This window comes from Lycorma delicatula, chromosome 1, assembly GCF_047948215.1.
Source record: "Lycorma delicatula isolate Av1 chromosome 1, ASM4794821v1, whole genome shotgun sequence".
Classification (NCBI taxonomy): Eukaryota; Metazoa; Arthropoda; class Insecta; order Hemiptera; family Fulgoridae; genus Lycorma; species Lycorma delicatula.
This window is the reverse complement of record NC_134455.1, coordinates 340,932,980-340,945,560: the sequence shown is the minus strand read 5'-3', so window position 1 is coordinate 340,945,560 and position 12,581 is coordinate 340,932,980. Positions and strand designations below refer to the sequence as shown.

Sequence of the window (12,581 nt, the reverse complement as noted above, 5' to 3'; positions counted from 1 at the left end):
TGCTCTAATTCTTCGTGTTAAGTATACTCGTATTTTGGTTGTTTCATCCCAGAAACTAATTCCATAATGAAGTTTTCATTCTAGAAGTACATCGTAAGCTACCAAAAGTATATCAGACAGCAATTTCGTAATTTGTGAAGTTTGTAAACGTATAAAAATGAAATTTTTATACGTATTTATATAGTATCTAGTTTAAATCTTTGGAAACTGATAATAAACACAAATACATATCAAAACTATCTCAACATATTATTTTATAAGAGTAATTATTATATTAAATATCTAAGAATAATTTATATCTAAGAATAATTTATCTTTTTTTTTGTAGATGCTGTGTTGGAGAGTCAAGGTTTTTGGGAATTACCATATTTTGAAAATTCTACTAAAAGAGAAATTACGGCAACTGTTGGTCAACCCGCTTATTTACATTGCAGGGTTCGTAATTTGGGAGACCGAGCTGTAAGTAATTAGCAGCTAAAAATAGATTAAAATTATAATATCCTTAGCATTAATGTAAATTTATAATAATCTTAAAAGTTTTATTTTTCTTTGTTCTCGATAATCCTCTCTTAACAAATATTTACACAAATCGAAAGGTATAAATAAATATTTTATCAAGTAATTTTGGGGATTAATTTTAATCTACAATCTTTTTTTCACATGTTCTAATGTAAGTATTAACTCAAGATTGAGAACGTAAAGTGCCACAAAAGAAATGCACATCACAGCTTACTGTAGAATAAGGGCTATCACCTAGAACTAATTTTGCAATACCTAGAACATTTACATATAAGTTTTATGTTTACAATAAACTAAGCAAAAAAAAAAACAAAATAGGTTATTATATTTAATTTTAAAAGTTAATTAAAGTACTGAGAACTCCTGTAAGAAAATATTCTACCTACTGTAGAATTATTTTGACAGCAAAGGGTAATAGTTTCTCAGTGAAAGCGAAAGTCAGAGCATAAAATGTATGCAAAATTTTATCGTCTAGATGGTTGAGGTCTCTTATCAGGTGGTTTTAATAAGACGTACAACTTATCGAAAATCTTTAACATGCATATCAAACGTCAGATTTTCTCTTCAATTTGTGAGAAATACCTATTTCCTATAAACTGCCCAGTTTCTCTAGATTTGATAGCTTAATGTCACAGTTAATTATATGGGAAATGATTAAAAACAAGATAAATTTAATTAAAGTGCAGGTTTTCCATTTAAGTTATTATGCGCTTAAATTGTTTGAAAAATGAAAAAAGAACTAATCTTTCCTAACAAAAGGAAAAACAGCATCAGTTTAAGTATTTACCACAAAAATTATGTAGGATATTGTAACGTAATTAAATCAACAATAATTTAAAAAAACCGACGGCTATATTCATTTTGCTTATTTACCAATGATGTTACCTAGTATTCATGGAATTTACTAAATTTAATGTCATTGTCGATAAAAGATCGTAATATAAGTAAAAACAAATTAGTTGATAATAAAATAAATAAAAAATAAAATTAAAGAGATTGACGACTGTTTACATATTTAACCAAGTTTTGATGGTTTAAGAAATATTGAATTTCGATCACAATATCGGCTTCTTTAGAAAGTTATTGTGTTTTACTAAATTTAATGAAATTTTTTAATCTGATGGCGACTCACGGGAACTCTCCCCCATTCAAGCAGAGTAGCTCCCCGTAGATTCTTATAACTAAACTAAGAAGTTCGATCAGGGTACACGGATAGTTGGATAGATTCAACTTTCAATTGGGAATTGATATGTTAGATCTCAAATCAGCGTTTGATTAACTGAAATTGAGCACCCTGAAATTGACTATCTGAATTTGAAAGATATTCATGTAGGTAATATGATTAAAATATGTAACCGTTGCAATGACAAAAAAAAAATGGAAGGATAAAACTCCTGAACTTGTTGTGCTGGAAGAAAAATAGTTCTTGAACAGCTTCAATGTCCTCCTGATTTCATTAAAAATTTCATTTTGGGAAACAATCTTTTATCTAAGGATTTTATGTAATCATAAGATTTATTTTGTGTTATCTGATAAGTTTTGAATAGAAATAACTCTGAGAGTAACAACATAATTACTAAATACTATCAAAAAACTAAATACTATTAACAGTTTTATACGCGTTTGACGTGAATGAAACGCGACGGGATTGCTAATATAATCAATACTTTTTCACAAGATTATTTTTTATATTTGATAAGTGGAAAAATTATTAAAAAAATGATAATCCACTACATTTAATTCATTCACGTATATTAATTTAAACAATGCGATAGATGTAGCCCTTGCTTCAATAAAAATCTCACGTTTAACTTAAATAAAATAATTATTAATTTACAACGGATTTGTTATTACTAACCGACATTATGTGTAGTTTAATTATACATTATACATATTATCCAAGAGTAGTCATTAAAAAAAAATTTCCACTTATAAGGCTGTAATAAATTAAATTCTATATATTACATGTAACAATATTTTTGTATCATAATCAGTCTGTGGCCATCAGTATAAAAATTCTATATATTTTTTTTATCCCCGTATTATAAATTAAGTGATTCTACACACTCCATTCACATAAATAACCAATAATAATTTAATTTTACTCTTTTACGTAAGATTTTTTTTATCTGGGAAATAACATTATTTATCAAAAATTGTACAAATCGTTTGATAAAGTACTGATATTATTCGATGCAAAAATCCAAAACAAAATATAAAGAAAAATCTGTATAAATCGTATATAAGAGGTTTTTATATTGCGTAGCTGATAAGTTTAAAACAGTGAACGATCCTCTGAGACGGGAAGAATGTACACTATATGACAGAACAAGTAAACGATAAGTTTTAAAATAAACGAATCCTGAGCAGGAAAAAGGAATTTTAAGAAGAAAGTAAAAAGAACAAATTACAAAGATAATATTTTTCATATTTTTGACAAACGAGAAAGAAGTAGCTCATGATTTTATCAAAACAATTATGAAAGGATTCATTTCCTATTCTTTGAAATAATGAAAAAATAATTAATTTTTTTGGAAGAAAGTAAACTACATCACATTGTGTTTATTCCTTTTAAAAATTGTTAGAAATAATTCTCTAAAGAATGCCTTCTGTAAACCCGATTAAGGCTCTATCGCTTATAGTATTTTTTCCATATTTGCGTAAAAAATTAATTAAAAATTTCATAGCAGAAATAAACCAGAGGGTGTTCAATGTAGGTTTATTGTGACGAGACTTTTAATTTACTACTTCAGAATAAAACATCCATCAGCAATCACATTTTTATCTTTGCCTTTTAAAAGCAAATTAAATTAACTTTTTTTTTTGTAATCTTACTGATAATTTATGAAAAATTTATTTTTATATTTCGATTTGATGATTTTTTATTTCATGTATTGAAAACCAAATTCATAATAAATCCGTCGAATGTAATAAAAAAAGTTAAACTAATAAATGAATCATCATTCATGTTAACTAAGTTGGATTAAAGATGATACTATTTTTAAAGTGTTTTATTTTAAATAATACTAACCTACTGCAAAAACTTTTCATTAAAGAATAGAATGGATAATTTTACTTACCGATTCAAAATAAAAAAGAGACTACATATTACTGTTTCATTTGGTCTTGCTTTACGCCATTGTCCTAATTACTGGGAAGCTATGAGCTAAACACGACATCGTTTTTATACGTAGAATAATTTTAGTTTAAGTATTTCCCTAGATTAGAAAAGCTATCTCTTTTAAGTTTAGCGCGTTTAATTTAATTTATACATTTTCAGTAATTTATTTTTAAGACAATATATTTTTGCGACAATTTTCTGCTGTTTAATTAAATTTATAGAATGTCTCTCACACTATTAAAAACGAGCACGTTTCTACTTCTAAAAATAACAAAAGCAAAAATCATTTAAATGGGTTTTTATTTTTGTTTTAATTAATACTCAATGAAAATATTTATATTCTAAACACATAACTCTTCATGCAGCATTGATTTTTTTTAATTTCGTCAGTAAGTAGAGCTTTAAAAATTTTAATGTTTATAGTGGAACAATAACTGTATAGAATCATATTTATTCTGATCTCTTTTCCGACATTACAGCCGGAAAAGAGATGAAATTTAATTTCAACAGGAAGCATTTATAAATGAACAAAAAAATACTGATAAGAGACAATCGCTCTGAGGATGATTTTGTCACATTACATAAAAGGTGATGCGTTTATTTGGTTATTCTTTTTATTTTAAATGACCTGGATATGATGATACAATTTGAGAGACCGTTTAAAAAGGTGGATTTAGTTTTATAACAGGCGGTAGCTGGTTTTTCCACCCGCATTTAATTATCAATAATAGCTAGAAAAAGAGGTAATGAAAAAAAAAGAAAAATGTACCAAATGAAAACAATACGGGTAGGAGACCGATTTTTAAAATAAACCTTCGTTCATTTCATGGTCTAATAATTGTTAATACGCGCTTACTCGATGCATAAACTATAGAAATCTACCGACTACGAAAACAGAATTATATAACCCTTCCTCTTTTTCACCATCTCTTCTAACTTCTCACATTCTCTCCCAGCTCTCTTATACATCATATGACCTGGTATTATCTTGTCACGGGACAAGTGCTGGGGTGACTCTCAACACAATAATCCCTCATTGTCTTCTCTCGTATCCAGAACAGCGGTGCCAACCGTCGTTGTTCATTGTTTAACTCATACTTCCGACCGAACTACATACTTTGGCGGAGTTCCATTATCGCCATTAGCATTACTATTCCCTGCATATTGTCGAAGAACATAATATTTCCTAACTTATGTATAAAATAATTCTTAAGTTACAAAAAATAATTCAACTTTATATTTCTAAGCAGGCAAACATTTGTATTTATTTCGAAGTAACCAACCAAAACTCATTTGGGGTATGACCAGGCAAAAGCTAGAAACAAAGTTAATATTATACTGTAAGAAGTAAAGTAATCTGCGATCTTTATGTAATATTTAACACAAGTAGCTCTATTTTTATGGCAATTCACATTTAATTGTGAATTTCCACATTTTTTCTCAAGTTAACTGATTAACATTTAAGATTACTGCAACTGTTAGAGGTTTCCTTCAACGGTAAAGCCAGAAAATTATACGGTAATGCAATGTACCAATCGGCTTGGGAAATAGTCATCGACTTTATTTCTAACTTTTCATCAGTAACTATTGTCATTCATTTTTTACTCGTCATAGTAAGAAATGACACTCGATTAGATCTTCTACCACTTTTTTTCAAGGTTATTATTCTATTCATTTTTTCCCCCCTAGAGACTTGTGTGATATACCCTATAAAGTTTTAATAAGCATTTCAAATCGTCATTTTTTTAACTGTTTCCTGTTATATAGGGTTCAGAGAAACTTGGAAAATCATGAAATATTTTATTTACAACATCCAAAATCTATAGTTTGTACATTTTTTGGGGTTTGGGTTGCAAGACCGATTTCCTATCAATTAAAACCATTAAAAAGAAACAACATAATATGTTGTTTTACTTTATCCTTCCCAGTTTTTTAATAGTTATACAGAGTTAACTTATAATATCCGCACTCCCATGCTGCACTAGCCAGTCATTGAGCAGATTGTGAGAGTGTATGAAAGCAAAAGAAGGGTTACCAAATCGGAATGAAAGAGGTAGCAAATTTCGTAGCTAACACTAATAGTTTTGGCATCTTATCTCTTACTTTATTAACCAACTTCATAAAAAGAGTAGGTCCTCAATTCGACCCTTATCTATATATTTTTGGCGATATTCACGTATAATTTCACAACGGCTAAACGTACCTGAACTGGTTTTTTAAGGGTATCATTTCCTAGTAGTCCCATGTAAATTTCATCAAAATCGGTTCAGAAACTCTTCAGAAATTCATCAATAACCAGACAAAATTATTTGTTGCTAGGTTATGATCATGAAGTTCGAAGAGTGTACTTGTGTTTGTGCGTTTGCGGGTGGATTAATATCAATCAATATGAAAACAATACGTTGCTTTAATAAAAAGAAACATATCAAGTAGTCAGCGCTCGTAAAGTTTGCATCTCTGCCAGCAATTTGCCACATGTGGTTTATTTAGTACTTTGTTAGGCTCTAAATCACTCAAAGTTATTTCTTGTTAACAGTTCATTCGACTTACAACAACATACGTTCGGCCTTACAAAAATATTTTTGCTGAGATCTATTAGAGCTTCTTTTTAGTATAATGTTAAATAATTTCTGTACCGGTCCAGCTTAGAATTAATGGAACCATTCCAAGTTCATCGATCTTATATCCTTTAAAAAATTAAAAAATAGCACTGTTAGGTGCAATTGAAATATAGTCATCTGCATTTTTTACACGATTAAAAATGGTATTATCAGCAAACTGAATTAAAATAGCATATGGCTGCTATCCATCTTCTAACAGATCTCACATAAGACCTGGCCATTTGAATTTCTTGATGATAGCTTACTAGCTATAATCAATATAGTATATAACTATACTAACTATAGCTAGTAAGCTTTAATCAAGAAAGATTATATAATTTTACAGACAACAGCTAGTAAGCTACTAAGCTGTATGACTACAGCTCCGTTTACAAAGCAGTCACTGACATATATTACGGTGCAACATTACTTGCGACTCCTCAGTTAATTTCATTGCGGGTAAAAGATCACAAAAATTATTGACGTCAGTTGGAATTATGTCATATGTGTTTTTCTTGTGTTTGTAGCAACTTACCGAGATTCGTCAATTACAACAGTATTTACAATTGATCTGTAGTACACAAGATTTCCATCATTTATGGTTTATAATTATCAGCCAATTACATTGTTGGAAACATTCTAATAACAGCCCTGCATCATCGAATTCTTTGCACAAAGCTAGTTTGGAAGCGATTTTAAAAAGTAAATGAATCTTTTGTAAATATTATTTTTTTTATATATTTATTTTTCTACCACTTTTTTGAATTTAGTTTAATCTTTTAAGTTTATATTTTATATCTTTATTTATTTATTATTTCATGTAGCTTACATTATAAAATTTTCTTATATTGTTGCAATATATCTTATATATTTTCAGCAGCTATAATATAAATGTACCTAACTAATTTACAAATTGTTATTCTACCCAATACCTACTTAAAAGTAATTATTTAACTACAGATTAAGAAATTGTAAAGATTGCTGCTAATATATGGGTTGTATTCCATCCATTTTATCCGGATCATTTTATTATTAAAATTCTTTGCTACAGAAAAATCTGACACGTCCTCGCGTTCATCACTGCTTCCATCAAACCTAATAATTAATTTATCAGTTATTCCATCATTTAGTCTGCATCAAACTATCCCTTTCGTAAATTTTACATACAACACTTCTCCCGATCTTCGGATGTCAACTCAGAAAATTTAGTTTAAGATATCTCTTTAGATATTTTATTTTTAATATTCGTTGCTCCAATATTGTTTTACTCTTACAAAGATCAACTCAGTGGGATTAAGTTTGGAACGATAAAGTTTGAGTATGATACAGTCGTGCTGGTCTCTAATTTTATCAAATTAGAATTCGTCAAATATACGATTAGGTTTATACAATTTGATTAATTAGTACGGTTCAGTTTTGTACATATTCTCGTAACATGGAATACTTTTACCTCGGAGCAATTCTAATATAACTCCCTTGTTGTGACAAAGTTTTGGAATTTGCTAGTTTTCTTATATAGATAACCTACTTCTCGTTGTATATTCGTGCAAAATTGCATAGCGTACCAAGAACGGGACGCTATTTATTCTTCTGGATGCTCGTTTACTTTTCAAAAGTGATTTGTACCACGTAAGCTATAGCCGTTTAGTTATAGTACTTATAAAACAGATGAAATTTTCTGTCAAGAGGTAATTTTTTCTTGTAACTAATAGATGTTAGTGCAATCCAACAATGCCCCGTACCGGGTGAAGTGTATAACTGAAAAAATTCCTCCAAAGGGTAATAATGAAGACCCCCCCCCGACAACACCAGGACCCTCCGCCGGAACATCCCAATGACGCGTCGGACGAGAGCTGCCCCACGCAAAACCACTGCCCCCACGAGTCCAACACCAATGGCGGGGCGTGCCCCGCCAACGGTGCGGGGCACCCCCGCCCCCGTGGTACCCATTTAAGGCTGGGTCGACCATACTAAGCGGCCTCAACGAGAGCCAGGACGGGCGCTCAGAACACGCATGACCGCTTCACCCGCAGTCGAGATGAGCCCTCCCTATCGAGACAGAGACCAGAACCACTCCCGTACCTTACTCATGTACAAGTTATTATTTACTATTCGTTCACAAGTCATTGTTTATTACTACAAATTTCTTATATAGCACATTACTACGGGTCACTCAGAGAAAAGTAAACGCTATTAGCATCTTGAAAATAATGAAAACACATGTTTCTGAAGAAACATCGCTCATTGTTATCTCACAATCAATGATACTACTATTTCTAATTAAGTCGAAATATTATCAGGAAATACGATACGTTTACATAAACGAATTACAGCTTTTGTGACTGAAAGAACATAAATTCTTCATTTCATCTAATGTGTAACACAAAACAAATGTGCCTTCACTCATTGATGTCATCAAACAGGCAAACTTGAAACTCGGCTTGAATTTCCGCTCGATACTAGAGTAAAAGTAAATGGACATTTTTCCTCACTTTCTTTTAAGGTAGTAAAAAAAGGCATGGCATTGTCGTATTAATTGCAAAAGAACCAATAACCAGCCGTTTACGTACAATTTTGAAATTATTTACTCAAATATTATGTAAAAACAAATTTTACATTAATAAAATAGTTTTAGATTATTTTTTTATAAATTCTAAAATTTACAGTCACTGTATTTATAATGAACACTAAAAATTAATGATGTATTATGGCTATAAAGCCCTGAATTATATATTAGATAACATTGAATAAAATAAAGAATCTGATTTAATAATGTACGTAGCAACTAAAAATAGTTATACAACAAAAAATAAACATAAATTAGATTAATTAATATTAATTTACACTTTTTTTGACAATTAAATACCTATATTCTGTTCCCTTGGTATAGTAAATCTATGTGTTGAATGCCTACAATTAACTTGAAGGGAAGAAAACCCAATAGCAATTATCACATTTATATCCCGTTCTATTCTGGCTGGTACCCTCTAACAGCTGGCGATCGATGATCATACATTTTTTCTATTTCTAATGTGTACATTGCAATGTTAGCTGATAATGAAACGAAATTTTTTGTAGCGTATGAAAAATGCCATTTCTGAGGAACTCGAGTTCAGAACCATCGAATAAAAATTAGAGACACTGTCCACTACGGAAATTGGCTTACACATAAATAAATTAAATTAAGTAACGAGTTCGTTAACAAGTAACGAATTTCATTAAAAAAATAATAATTTTTATATCTTTTCAATTACCATATCAACATTTACAATTTTTTTTTTTCAAATTTAACTAATTTTAAATTTTTTTTAAAAATTAAAGTAAAATATTAGATAATATAATTAAAAATATATGTAGTTAGAACATTTAAAATAAAACAAAAGTTTGTAAAATAGATTGTGGAGAACTAAGCTGCAGATATACGGGAATGATAAACTGAAATTAAAAAATAACGATTATAAATAGAAATGCTGAAAACGGGGTCACATTTCGAAGATATTTATATCATATTGAAATGAAAATAATATATTTTGTGTTATTATTGTTGTATAATTATGAGAGCAGTCATATGTTATAAATATATATTAATAATGCAAATGCAATACATTAATTTTAATAATCCTACAGCCATAATAACCACGAAATGGACAGTTAAGTTTGGAACGTCAGTCCACCACAATAAACTTCGTAAAAATTTTAATATACCAATAAAATCAACAGAGAAATAATTTCTATTTCAAGTGGACGAGTCATCTCTGCGTAGAAACAAATTAATCATATCTGTTTGTCAGTCCCGTGTGTAGGTTTCCTGATACAGTCAGGAAAACGCCACTAGTTCTGTACATTTTTTGAAATAAGCAAATTTTAAATAACTATTGAAGGTACCGATTGATGCCATAACTTAATGATTTTAGGCGATGTAATAACGAGACACCAGTCGTTGTCATGTATTATCCTAATTGTTGCGTTTCTTTTACTGTTTCAATTTTATTCTTATTATTATCTTAATTTTCATCATAGTTTTAATTATATTTTGTTAATATTTTAATATCCGAGAAGAAGCCCCTTGTTATTATTTTAACCCGAGAGATAATGATGCGAAAGCGTTTTTTCACCCCACCCCAAAAAAAAGACCAGTCTTCTTGAAAACTGCCAAGAAATTTTTAGATATAGAAGCACCCTATGACAAGTCTACTAGAGAAAATAAGCAAACGGATATAAATGATGACGTAAAAATGGAGATCGGAACAAATAACTTAAAGTTGGAAATTAATGGATTCCTTTTGATGAGGAACAATGCATATTTATATTTACGAGATGTGAACAGAAAATGATAATCAAAAAAAATAATCGACCTTTTAAAAAGATTTGAAATTTTAAACAGTTTCTAGTCGTCAGTTTTTATTTTCAATCCACAACATAGAATTTTAAACAAGTAACGAATTTAGACGTGAAACGAAAATCTGATTTATGTCGTTAAAATCGTATGGTCCATGTTTTTTATACATTTCCATTATAACATTATAAATTCTACTAACATCAGTGCGTACAGTTTTAATTATTGAACCGATAGTTTAACTTTTGTGTAACTTTTCTGTAATAATTTATGTTAGATATGAGAAATAAATACAAAATGATTAGATAAATGAAGTTGAACGTCGGATTAAAAATAAATATAAATAATAATTTATTTACGTTACATTACATACTTTTTTCAGACATTTCTTTTTTATAATTAGTATCCGGATTTTTTGTTAAAGAATTAAAAAAATTTGAAGGCTAGATGTAGTCCTTAATTTCAACGAACTAAGGAACTGCAACTACAGACGCACCGTTGAACTATTTCCTACGCCAATAATTAATAAATGAAAAATGACAAACTAGTATTATTTAATATTTATTACATAGAAAATTTGATGGCTTTATTGGTAATTACCCTAACAAGCTATCATTTTTAACGGTGTAACAACACGTCAAATTCGGAAGCTAGTATTTATATATTTCATGCGTCATTTATTTTTCAGTGGTTTTCATACGTTCGAAATCCTGTATAGGTCAAATATAGTAATTGTAATTTGATATACTTCCCGTTATCCAATCAATCTGAAATTTTGCACAGGTTTGGTTCTGATGACAATATAACATAGCTTATTTAATATCGTTCTAAATCCAGTCTGGCGGACATTATTTAATATCGTTCTAAGTCCAATATGGTGGACATTGTGAAAACATATTTCTTTGATTACATACGAATAACAAGACATATTTTTCGGTAATTAAACGTTTTTTTGTGGCACAGAAATGATTTCGTTACGATAACAAAATGGTTTATTTACTGTAACCTATCTTTGCTGATTTGTGAGGAAAAATACTTTACAAAGTAAAATATTACTTTCTACTTTTTAATGCGGAGGGAGACTAAAAAGTAAAAAATAAATAAATTAAAAGAATTTTTTTTAAACAATGGTTTTCTTTTAAAACGATATTGCTCTAAAAAGTATAAAATCATTTTTTAATGATTATAAGGTAATCCAAATAGTTTTCAACATTTGTAAAAAGAAAACCATTGTGCACTCATAAAATGTTACTGAAGAATTCAAATAGCTGTTCTGTGAGAATCCATAAAGGTAAAAACGTAAACATAAATTAAAATGATTAGAAAAGTAATGTTTTCTGAGCGCGCAATGGTATTTTTACAAATGTTGAAAATTATTTTCATTTATTTATTTTTTTAATACTTTTATTCATAGTCGCATCAACAATTAAAGTCATTAGCGACTTATCAGTGTAATGTAACTGTACCGGTAAATTTGTAATCTTTAACAAACTCAGATCGACTACTTCTGAGACGTGTGGTTAACTGAAACTCAACCACCAAAGTATTCATGACCTAATATTCAAATCCGAATAAAAGTACTACCCTTATTAGAACCCTTTAAGGGCTCTTAGGACCCTTAAAGGGCTCTTAGCACCCTTAAAGGACTACCTTTATTAAGATTTGAACCCGAGAACTTCGACTTCAAAATTATTTTGATTATTTTATATTCACTGAAAAATTATTTTCTACTTTTTAGAGCAATTTCGTTTTAAAATAAAACCATTGTTTTAATTTTTTTTAAATTTATTTATTACTGATATCGTGCTGTATACATTGAAAATATTTTAAGATATTTTCATTTTTATGAAGAGGTATTTTAAGAATATCCATTTTAATTTTTTTTTTTTTTTTGGATGACTGGCATCGACTGCTTTTGTCGTATTGCCCTACGAAAATGGAAACTTTAAGCGTAGGAAAAATCCTATACCTGATGGAGAATCGAACACAGGACTTCCAAATAGAA

The 12,581-nt window shown here is 29.3% G+C and overlaps 1 protein-coding gene across 1 annotated transcript in view; it reads left to right on the top strand.

The window, feature by feature from the left end:
• The window catches only part of LOC142317899 (zwei Ig domain protein zig-8-like), a 112,547-nt gene that overhangs the window by 41,214 nt on the left and 58,752 nt on the right, over nucleotides 1-12,581 (top strand). Inside the window, exon 2 of the mRNA XM_075354438.1 lies at nucleotides 329-459. Coding sequence (XP_075210553.1) covers nucleotides 329-459 — 131 coding nt within the window. The remainder of the gene's footprint in view (nucleotides 1-328; nucleotides 460-12,581) is intronic.